This window comes from Saccopteryx bilineata, chromosome 7 (assembly GCF_036850765.1).
Source record: "Saccopteryx bilineata isolate mSacBil1 chromosome 7, mSacBil1_pri_phased_curated, whole genome shotgun sequence".
Taxonomy (NCBI): Eukaryota; Metazoa; Chordata; class Mammalia; order Chiroptera; family Emballonuridae; genus Saccopteryx; species Saccopteryx bilineata.
The window spans coordinates 58,652,065-58,664,108 of record NC_089496.1 but is presented as its reverse complement, the minus strand read 5'-3'; the positions used below and the strand labels follow the sequence as shown (position 1 = coordinate 58,664,108).

The 12,044-nt window shown below is 48.3% G+C and overlaps 1 protein-coding gene across 7 annotated transcripts in view; it reads right to left on the bottom strand.

The window, feature by feature from the left end:
* Positions 1-12,044, bottom strand: part of TJP1 (tight junction protein 1) — a 161,902-nt gene that overhangs the window by 59,399 nt on the left and 90,459 nt on the right. Inside the window, exon 1 of one of the 7 annotated variants that reach the window (XM_066240107.1) lies at positions 9,609-10,082. The exons of the other annotated variants lie outside the window; for them this stretch is intronic. Within the exon in view, the coding sequence (XP_066096204.1) occupies positions 9,609-9,635 (27 nt within the window). The 5' untranslated portion in view covers positions 9,636-10,082. Of the gene's footprint in view, positions 1-9,608; positions 10,083-12,044 lie in introns of those variants that run through there. 7 annotated transcript variants of the gene reach the window in all.

Below are 12,044 nucleotides of genomic sequence, written 5' to 3'. Positions count from 1 at the left end.
ACTTCCTGTGGACCAGCCCGTGCCCTCTGACCCTGGAGCACTCTCTCCAGCCTGCATGACTCACACCAGGTCTGGTCTGGACTCACCTGATACCATTCCACAGGCACCTCCCCGACACTCCTTCAGAACACGGGGCAGCTGAGCAGATGCCTACATGGACTATAAAGCTGTAAGCAGGTGTGTGTGCAGCCAGAGCAGACGTCTGACTCAGACTCCACCTCTGCAAGGGAGATAACAAGAGGCACCTCGCAGCGAGGGGCAGACGAAATGGCACACAGCACGCGCAGCGCGGCACCCGCCTCAGAATCAGTGCTCTGTGCTGCAAGGCTGTTCCTCATTCCTGACACGCGTTTCTCACACTTAGGACCAGAGTGTAGATCCAGGGGCCAGGGTCGCCGTCTCCTTGGTCCACAGGCACAGCAGCATCAAACACAGGCGGTGTGTATGTTTGTGTGAATATTCCAGCACTTACCACTGTTAAAAACAACAGCCAGTAAATAAATCTGCCAAAGTTCTTTCACGTGACACCATGGGAAAGACTTCCTACAATCAGAGTTTAAAAGCAGCCTTGTTTTTAGTTATTTTTGTTCAAAGCACATATTTTGCCTGATTATGGCTTTTAAGACCTTAATCATAAAACACCCTCCACACTACCACTGGATTCGCAAGGTGAGCAGCAGAAGCACTTGCTGTCTTTCACACATTTGGTGCTCCAGTGACTGGAAGCACGCTTCTCCAAGTCCTGCTCCTCATAAGATGTGAAAGATTTCTCTCCAAGAAACTACAAAAGTCCAATTCAAACCATTTTTTCCCAGCCAATTGGCAGCAAGCCTTCATACAATGATTACTAGGAATTTCACCCGCAAATACAATGTACACTAATGAACTGCAGTTACTCTCAACATCAACCCACACAGTGCTGAGCAAAAGCAGCCACACAATAAAAGCCACACAGGAAGGTCCCGTCTTGTGCAGAGTTCACAGGCAAAGCTGCAGTGCTTATGGAATGAGTGACTAAGGGGTACAGTTATGAAGAAAAGCTACAAAATGGGGACCAGAAATGACAAGATAGTTGTAGTCTTTGGGGGAAGGTCATGGTCCAGAAATGGCAGGTGAGGGATCCTGGCATTGCGAATCACATACAGCACGTTGTCCGTTGCTGCTGGCCCACACCCACTGCACTGCGCCCTGCCCTGAGCACAGACACAGCTCACTGCTTCCCCTCTAGCATCGACCACAGTGCCTGGTATATACTAGGTTTGCAATAAATATGTGTTGAAAAATAATCTAAATTGTTACCTATTTCACATCTTGTTAGACCCTAAGTAAATAGTAACAGCTAGCATACTATCCACATCAGTATATTCAAGGAGTTATAAGCATGAAAGTAAATTCTAATTACTTTGTAGTTCTTAAACTTTTTCTGTTGAGATACATTCACTAAACACATGGGTGTGTCCTGGTTTAATTGAAGCTTTTTTAAAATTAAAAATGCAAAAAATCAACTGTTACATCAAGCTCTAGCTTTGGATAGAATTCCATCACTTTCCCCAACCAAAAAAGCACACCAGAACACTGTTATAAGATGACCAATAGTACTCAGGTTTATTTTTCAGGGTAAGCAGTACAAATTATTTGGATCCTAAAAATGAATTACACATCTCACAACTGATGAAGCCAGTACAAAGCAGTGGAAAACTATTAAGTTTCCAAAGAACAGGGATCCAAAATAAAATGCGTTCAATTAATGTTTGTTGAACTAACCAAAAAACACTAGTCATTACAAATATGGTCCTGTACTGGATCATTAAGAGAGCTAATTAAGAGAGCTAATCATAAATTAAGTTTACCAGAAACATTAATGTCAAAGATTACTAGAAACAATTCCAAGAAAGTGGAAGTTCTTAAGATAATCAAGGATAAAGACTGACTTTTCACTTCTTGGGAATAAACACTATTAAAAAAAAAAAGGACACATACACATACACACAAAGAAATTTCAGCAAGTCAAAAAAAATTTTAATTACACCAGGTATATGTTAATCTTATGTTCTTAATAACTAACTATATAAAGTAGTATTTGCTCCTGTTCCCACCTCCCTTCTGGGCATGATAAACTAGAATGATTTGAGGTCATTCATCAGTCAATTCACTTGCCAGCATTCTCCAGTGAGTTAGGTGGTTCTGATATTTGAACTGAAACGTACAACTCAAACCAATAAAAACTTATTTTTCGATGTATCCCAAAGTTAAGGACCATCTGAGAGCCGGTATTTAACACTACATATACCACAGCCAGGGCTTTGTTATTAAGTCACAAAAGGTGTTTTGTAGTACAAATGTTGGCAACATAGGTTTTCTGACTTTTTAAAGCAGTGCTTAGGAGGCAGAGTTGATCATCGAAAGTCATTTATTTCATCCAATTTTTAGGTGTAAAAGGAAATTCCCTGCGCATGTACTCACCACACACTTCTTACTGCTGAGAATTTATCTGTTTGAAGAGGAATGGAAATAAAGCACCTGGCTAAACCATAACAGAGCAACCTGAAGCCACTCTTCTCTGCAATAAATAAATAAAGAAGCACTCTGGGTGACAGACAGCAAAAGGCCTATTTTTACTGCTCCCTTATACTGAAAATACTGTTCTGAAACATGCCAATTTTAGATTAAATTTAAAATTCGGTGAACTATCCTAATGTCTCTCTCTTCCTAAAAGATTAAAAGTTGTTAAACTAATAAGAAGTTTCAAGACTGTCTTTCAAAATTCAGAGATACAAAGCAAGTTCTGGTCAAATATATCAGAAATACCATCTTAGATGTGAACTATCTTTTCATCTTAACATTTGATCAAAAACTCAGCAACAAAAAATAACTTCTCCACCCGCTAACTTATCTTCAGCCCTAGTGTTCAACCGGCACTCTGTACTGAGTCTGTGCCCACATGCGACCTGCACGGGACACGCTGGTGGAGCCGTCAGGCCTGGTGGCAGCACCACATGCGACCTGCACGGGACACGCTGGTGGCGCCGTCAGGCCTGGTGGCAGCACCACATGCGACCTGCACGGGACACGCTGGTGGAGCCGTCAGGCCTGGTGGCAGCACCACATGCGACCTGCACGGGACACGCTGGTGGCGCCGTCAGGCCTGGTGGCAGCACCACATGCGACCTGCACGGGACACGCTGGTGGAGCCGTCAGGCCTGGTGGCAGCACCACATGCGACCTGCACGGGACACGCTGGTGGCGCCGTCAGGCCTGGTGGCAGCACCACATGCGACCTGCACGGGACACGCTGGTGGAGCCGTCAGGCCTGGTGGCAGCACCACATGCGACCTGCACGGGACACGCTGGTGGCGCCGTCAGGCCTGGTGGCAGCACCACATGCGACCTGCACGGGACACGCTGGTGGAGCCGTCAGGCCTGGTGGCAGCACCACATGCGACCTGCACGGGACACGCTGGTGGAGCCCTCAGGCCTGGTGGCAGCACCACATGCGACCTGCACGGGACACGCTGGTGGAGCCGTCAGGCCTGGTGGCAGCACCACATGCGACCTGCACGGGACACGCTGGTGGAGCCGTCAGGCCTGGTGGCAGCACCACATGCGACCTGCACGGGACACGCTGGTGGAGCCGTCAGGCCTGGTGGCAGCACCACACGCGACCTGCACGGGACACGCTGGTGGCGCCGTCAGGCCTGGTGGCAGCACCACACGCGACCTGCACGGGACACGCTGGTGGAGCCGTCAGGCCTGGTGGCAGCACCACATGCGACCTGCACGGGACACGCTGGTGGAGCCGTCAGGCCTGGTGGCAGCACCACATGCGACCTGCACGGGACACGCTGGTGGAGCCGTCAGGCCTGGTGGCAGCACCACATGCGACCTGCACGGGACACGCTGGTGGAGCCGTCAGGCCTGGTGGCAGCACCACATGCGACCTGCACGGGACACGCTGGTGGAGCCGTCAGGCCTGGTGGCAGCACCACATGCGACCTGCACGGGACACGCTGGTGGAGCCGTCAGGCCTGGTGGCAGCACCACATGCGACCTGCACGGGACACGCTGGTGGAGCCGTCAGGCCTGGTGGCAGCACCACATGCGACCTGCACGGGACACGCTGGTGGAGCCGTCAGGCCTGGTGGCAGCACCACATGCGACCTGCACGGGACATGCTGGTGGAGCCGTCAGGCCTGGTGGCAGCACCACATGCGACCTGCACGGGACACGCTGGTGGCGCCGTCAGGCCTGGTGGCAGCACCACATGCGACCTGCACGGGACACGCTGGTGGAGCCGTCAGGCCTGGTGGCAGCACCACATGCGACCTGCACGGGACACGCTGGTGGCGCCGTCAGGCCTGGTGGCAGCACCACATGCGACCTGCACGGGACACGCTGGTGGAGCCGTCAGGCCTGGTGGCAGCACCACATGCGACCTGCACGGGACACGCTGGTGGCGCCGTCAGGCCTGGTGGCAGCACCACATGCGACCTGCACGGGACACGCTGGTGGAGCCGTCAGGCCTGGTGGCAGCACCACATGCGACCTGCACGGGACACGCTGGTGGCGCCGTCAGGCCTGGTGGCAGCACCACATGCGACCTGCACGGGACACGCTGGTGGAGCCGTCAGGCCTGGTGGCAGCACCACATGCGACCTGCACGGGACACGCTGGTGGAGCCGTCAGGCCTGGTGGCAGCACCACATGCGACCTGCACGGGACACGCTGGTGGAGCCGTCAGGCCTGGTGGCAGCACCACATGCGACCTGCACGGGACACGCTGGTGGAGCCGTCAGGCCTGGTGGCAGCACCACATGCGACCTGCACGGGACACGCTGGTGGAGCCGTCAGGCCTGGTGGCAGCACCACATGCGACCTGCACGGGACACGCTGGTGGAGCCGTCAGGCCTGGTGGCAGCACCACATGGACAGGCTTTCAGGAGACTAAATTTTTATCATGTCAGGGTTCTATACAGAAACAATTACATTTCCAAAATTTTCACCAAAATTATTCTTTTAAAGCCATTTTCCTTAGCAGCATAGTGATCTTATTTATACTGTTTTATTCTTAGAACTGTACTGAGTTTACATTTGTTCTCTAAATAGAAGAAAGATTAAAGAGCAAGTAAAAGTCAGAGCCAGCACATTGTTTCCAAGATTAAAAAAAAAAAAGAATGAGTGAAAATACTGTAATCTTTTTCCTTCCAACCAAACAGGAAACAGTACTATACACACTGAATTATAGCCCTCAAAGTCATAGATTGGTTTCAATCTCATTATTTGTTGGTGTGGATGGCTGACCTCTATCTTTGCTGACAGCAATCAATGGACAGCAAAAGCCTCTTGAATATAAAATAAAAGTCTGCAAATCTCTAACACAAAAACATCGGTATTTAAAAGACAGAGAAGAAACAGAGGCCTTTCTAACAGCAAGCACCACTTGTACCACTACACAACCTGGGAGAAAGGCAGTGTGGGGTCTGAAGTGTAGCTAACAGAGCTGTCCTAAAACAAATTTCAGGGCTGTAAATAGAGTCTGGGTTATCAGCCAAGCACATAAATTAGTTTTCACCATGAATGTCTAAAATGCCATACACATTAAAATATAAAAAATTAAAAGCCTATTTGCCTTAAATACTGTAAAATATTTCTAGTGAATAATTATTGTATAAACTTCGCAGGTCCAGAAAAAGTTACTAGTTACTACAGTAAAGCCCATTAACGTTGGCAGACAATCAAGTGAACTCTCATAAAGAACAGCAAGGTTTTGCCTGACCAGGCAGTGGTGCAGTGGATAGAGCGTCGGACTGGGATGCGGAGGATCCAGGATCGAGACCCCGAGGTCTCCAGCTTGAGCGTGGGCTCATCTGGATTGAGCAAAAAGGTCACCAGCTTGGACCTCAGGTCACTGGCTCGAGCAAGGGGTTATTCAGTCTGCTGAAGGCCAGCGGTCAAGGCACATATGAGAAAGCAATCAATGAATAACTAAGGTGTCGCAACGAAAAACTGATGATTGGTGCTTCTCATCTCTCTCTGTTCCTGTCTGTCTGTCCCTCTCTCTGACTCTCTTGAGGTTTTGGTTTACCTTACAGCAATATGCAACAAATATGCATTGACCACTAATTACCAAAATTAAAATGACATTATAACCAACCACCACTCAGGATTCCTATCAATTTAGACTAATTGTCAATTAGCTTTTTTCATTAATTTAACTAATTTCTACAGTTAACTTTCAAATGTTCACCTACTAAGAAAAGTCCATTGTGCTTTAGTTGATACAATAAATCAATTCCTAAGGAGTAAATAATTGTCATACTAAACTAAACTACACTGTAATTTTAGAGATGACCACAGGAAAAAGGATACAGTCTCAGAGATATAATGAAAACGTTTAAGCAGCAAATCTAATGAGCATGTACAACAGCACGATTTTAAGCTGCATTGCTTCCTCCAAAGTGAAACGCTGCAGCTCCCTTCAGCCACTGTGCGTGATTCAACCAATGGAAATGTTCCTAATAATTATTTGTGCCATTTTCTTATATTAACAATTCTTTGGTGAGACAGAAACCACCCTCAGATCCTGATTTCAGCATCTTAGTAATTTTATATCAGATACACTAGTGACTGTATTCACAAAATCAGGTTGTATCACACACATAAAAACCCGTCTGTTATTATTTAAGTTAGCATGCACACAGAAGCCCTTTTTCAACTAAGGCACTTATTTTTAACAAGTATCCTACACTTCCTTCTAGTATTCTATTATTTTCTCTTTTTCAAATTTCATTTGATTTTTTTTTTTCTTGGTGGCAGAGAGAGAGAGTCAGAGAGGGACAGATAGGGATGGAGACAGACAGGAAGGGCGAGAGATGAGAAACAATTTCTTGCTGCAGCTCCTTGGTTGTTCATTGATTGATTTCTCATATGTGCCTTGACCGGGGGGGCTACAGCAGACTGAGTGACCCCTTGCTCGAGCCAGCGACCTTGGGCTCAAGCTGGTGAGCCTGCGCTCAAGCTGGCGACCTGGGGGTCTCAAACCTGGGTCTTCAGCATCCCAGTCCGACACTCTATCCACTGCGCCACTGTCTGGTCAGCCTCATTTGGATTTTATTTACTTATTTATTTTTGGCCTATGACTAACTGAATAACCTGTCCTTTCTCCAATAATTTACAGTGATATTTTTATCCTCTATTCTCAATTTTTCCCTCTTTCTGGCTAAGTGAATTTAGGTATGTTACTTTCAGCTGTTTCGAGTCCCCCAACCATAAAGTGGAAATAACAGTGTCTGCTCACTTCTTAGGGCTGCTCTGAGAATTAAATCAGTTCACTCACGATAAGCACTCAGCACAGCCCGACACACTGAATGCTGATAACCACGATCACTGTAAGCTCATAAACACAGATGTTTCCGGACTCAGGGCCACTGTCTACTCTGAAAGGACAGCCTGTGTTACATTATTCTGGACTTGTAACATGTTAGGTTCTGATAGGACCTGTTTCCAAAATTCCGTTGACTATCCTTCATTTATTTTATCAGATAAACTATCTCATCAATATCAAGTTTTCTGTAAGACAATGCTGGAATTCAACTTGAAATTGTATTACACTTATACATTAACTCAGGGAAAATTAGTATGTTCCACAATGTTATAGACTCTTCCCATCCAGTCAGTCTATGGTCTCATTTATCCAGGTTTTATTTTATGACCTTCTTTAAAGTTCTGGTAATTTGCCAATAATTTACATTTATCCCTAGGTACAATCTTTCTGGAGAAAAATTTACTGGTACTTATCTGAATTTTAAATGCACATACCCTTTGACCCAGCGATTCCATTTTTAAGACTCAGACCTATAGTAATATAAGTACACAAATACAGAAGTGCAACGCTACTTACTACAAAATCGTGGGAACGAGTTAGGCAATGATGATACAGAGCATAGTCGGGACAGAAAGCGATCCAACTATTCACAAAGAACAGAATTGAAGGGATTAACTTAGAGAAGAGTTCTACAAACTATCATGCTAAAAATAAAGAAGCTGCCAATTCAATGACATTTTCTGTTTTTTTTTAAACTGAGGGTGAGGGAGACAAAAGTATCATATGTAAAGTAGTGAGTACAGAGCCTGTCTCTGAATAAGCACTTTAATCACCTTAAAAAATTAAATATGACTTGAACACAGAAGGCCGGTTATTATCTCCTTTCACCTGTTTTATGGCCTGCATTGCTCTATATAATTTTCACGGTGGCCTCATAATACAGCATTCAAAATAATAGCAACAACCTGATAAGCTTTCAAATCATAAATATTTAAGGAATGCAAATGTCCGTACAATACAATATTTAACTTGTGGTGCTTGTCATCATGGCATAAAAATCTCAGTTTCGTAATACAGGGGGGAAAGTACTACTCCTCCATCTTACTATGGCAGTTCACCAAGAACTTCTTTCTCTCCAGTCTTGAAGTAACCTTTTTAAAAGTGGGCCGTGTTGGCTACCAAGTGCCAGACACCACACTTCAGGGACAAAGTGACACGCTCTGTAATACGCAGACAAAGCCTTTCCTCCTAGGAAAGGAAGCCCCAGAGAAAAGGTAAGCAATGTAGGCTGCTTTTAAAATCAAAACAAAAGTTAGGCCTTTTCTTTTAAGTCCCCCTGGATTAAGTTTTATCTTTAGAGTGTTTTTCATCCGCAGACAGTCGAAAAGATACACAATTGAGGTCTTCTCGAAGCAAGAATCCCATATTCCTTAAAATAATTTATGCACCACAGTATACCTGCCGGCAGATACTAGGCATGCCCACTGCAAACTGAAAAATTAGTACACAAAACCGCAACCTGCTTAAGGACTTCGAAACTGTTTCCCAGCTCTGTCTAGATTTGCAAAAGCGGGAGAGTTTTACCCTTCCCTTTCTGCAGTCCTGTAATTAATTGTTAAGAAGAACAAGCACCACTCCATGATAAAAATAAAAATAATAAAAAATAAATAAAAATGTGCAAAAGGGGAGGAGGACTCTGCTTCTCGGGAACCTCAGCTTTCTGCTGTAACACGCAAGCAGGTTTCCGAGAACTTGGGAAAAGGCCACAATACTTGAAAGCGCAGGAAGCTGTCCCTTTTCTGGCTGCACCACGGAGTTTTGCTAACTTGGACGCCGAAGAGGTCATCTTCCGCTTGCAGGGACACTTTGTGTTCACTTGTGAAAAGTTTCACTGAAACTGGAATCCTGAACAAGCGTTTGGGGGGCTGTTTCCGGCGCTGCCCGAATCCCACCGGCCGGAAGGGGCGCCCCGGTCGAGCCGCGGCGAAGGAGCGGTCCCGTCCGCAGGGCTTATCGCGGTGCGCATTTCACCGGGAGTGACATCAGACCGAAACTGCGCGGTTTCGCCGGGACAGCCCGCGCCCGGCGGGAGGGCGGGTGGGGGGCGCCCCGCTCCGGCCGGCCCGGCCCCCGCGAGCCGCGGCCCCGCGCCGACCTGTTGAGCGTCCCCGCCCGCTCGCCCGCCCGCCCGCCCGCAGTGCCCGGGCCGGGCCCGAGCGATGCACCTGCCCGGCCCCCCGCGCTCCCCGGCCCCCGGCCCCGCGGGAGGGCAGGCAGCCCCGCTCACCTTGGCGGCCGCGGCCCTGGCGGACATCTTGTCTCTCCAGCGCCGCGCGCCGCTCCTCGGACCGACCCTCCGCGCCCGCAGCCACCGGCCCTCACGCTGCAGCCCCGATCCACATCGCCTGGGCGCGAGCGGCGCTGAGGGCTGAGGCGGCGGCCAAGGAGGCTCGGCCCACGGGGAGGGACTCAACTCGGACAAAAGTCCGGGAACGCCCGCGCCCCGCCCGAGGCCGCTCCGCGGGGCGCGCCCGGCCGGCGCCTCCCCCCTGCCAGCGCCGCTCGGTCTCCGGAGTCGGCTGCCGGCGCCTCGGCCGCGCCCGCTCGGCCTCCACCGCCCCGCGGCCTCCCGCCGTCCCGCGGCCCGCCCGGCGGCCCCTCAGAAGCCGCCTTCAGCGCGGAACTTCCCCGGAACGCGACGCGGGGCTGAGCCGGCGCCGGCAACTGCGGGCGGCCACGCAAACCTACCACTGGCCCGGCCCACTACGCATGCCCAGCGCGCTGGGGGCGGGGCTCTGTGGGCGTGGTTACAGGAGGCGTGGTCACGGGGGCGGGGCGAGGGCGAGCGCCGGCCGGGCCCGCTTCCTCCCGGGCTGCGACCCCCTGTCGCGGAAGAGCCCCGTTTCCGAAGTAACTTGGAAGGCTGCGTTTCCGCTGGCCTGCGAGGCTTCCTGTTTGTTTTGATCCAGGGTCCGCCGGAAGTCATCCCCCCAGGACCAGGCCCCTGGCCCCAGGGCCTTTCTGACTTCTAACAGAGGCTTGTCCACTTGGTCCTCAAGCCAGCCACGCGGGCAGAGCCCCACGCGGGATGGAGGGCGGCTCCTGCAGACACCTGACTGCCTCCTGGAACCTGGGGACACACCACGTGCTGGGGTCCTGCCTCCAGGTGGAAGGCAGAAGGCGTTTGTCCTGCAAAGCGCTTTGCTGTCTGATGAGCTCCTATTAAGGTCAAAAGGACCTGCGCTCGTCCTCGACACAGACCGACGGACTCCCTAAAACTGGTGGCGATGTCATGGGCACGCTGGGCCAGGCCAGCAGTCTGAAAGATGCCCCAGAGGCCCGTGGTATCTTGGCTCACCCGCATTAGGCCTCAAGACTAGCTGAAGTCTCTGTCTCTCCCCCACCCCCACCCCCTCTCCAGCCCAACCAACCAGCCAGATCTTAAAAATAGACTTTGGCATCAGGAATGCTGAAATTCTTAGGGGTGGGTGAAGAGGTCTGGCTGCCTTGTGGTGCTAAACCCTAAACCCTGTTCTGTCCTTCCGCAGAGACGCTCGCAGCCCACGCATGGTCCAGTTGATTGGGCTTTGCTTGCCTCAAACTTGCCACCCAGGAATAGGCAAGAAACGTTATCCTGCATTTTGTCAGATGTAAAGCGCTCCATACATGCCAGAAATTCTGCGTAACATGATATGGTAACATCCCTAAACAGCCACAAAAAAAGTACACAAGAAATAGAGGAGTTTAAAGCCTCAAGTTTTATAGGATGGTTTTTCTCTTTAGAATTCAATGGTGTGAAAAAAAATCAACCTTATCTTAACCAAGAAATATCTGTCCTATCATATGCAAATATCAATTAAGATTTTCAAAGTACCATATATATTTTGCAATCCAAAGCTACCTGAACTGATAGCCTTATTCACCTCCCCCCGCCCAGAGAAATGATTATTTTTTAAAGGTTGTGTATTTTTTTGTTTTTAGACAAAGTATTATTTATTCTTGCAAGAACTGTAATTAAAATTTCCTTATGAGCAAACGCTATTTTTTAAGTACATTTGGGAGATTATTTGTATTTAAAAGGTAGTTGTGGAGGCCTCTCACATTATCTTTATCATCTTACTATAATTAGATGTGCCGTTCACATAACCTGGCTAGACCTAGGTATATACACTGTCTTTAACAGCACCTCAACGAGAGGCATTATCTACAAATGCACTGAAACCTTCCCTCCTCACCTGTCACTTTTCACCCAGTCTCCTGTATACGACTTAAATGCTAGATTACACCAATTTGTCACATATCTAATATATTTGATCACAGTTTTAGTTTATTTTACTTTTGCCATGGTTTAAGAAAATAGCGAAATCAAGCAAAAAGTTCCACCTTGAGAATACTATGATTTAAAACTATATTAATAAAAACAGTTCAATGAATAATAGTATCCCTTTTTAAAAATTTTTCAATGGTACTTATTGAATATATCTAAATTAAACTGAAGAATGTGTGTTTCATGCATCTCCTTTGTTCCAAACACAGTTTTTATCATTCATAAAAATAATGCTTAAACACTGTTATCAAACACTAAAAAACACGGCTCCATTTCTTCGGTTTATTTGGGGGGAGACGCTTTCATAAGAAGTGGCAAGCATAAAGCATAACCTCACGTAATTGCCCTTTTAGCAATGAAAAGTTTATCCACTGAGCACCAAAAAAATGTTCAAAT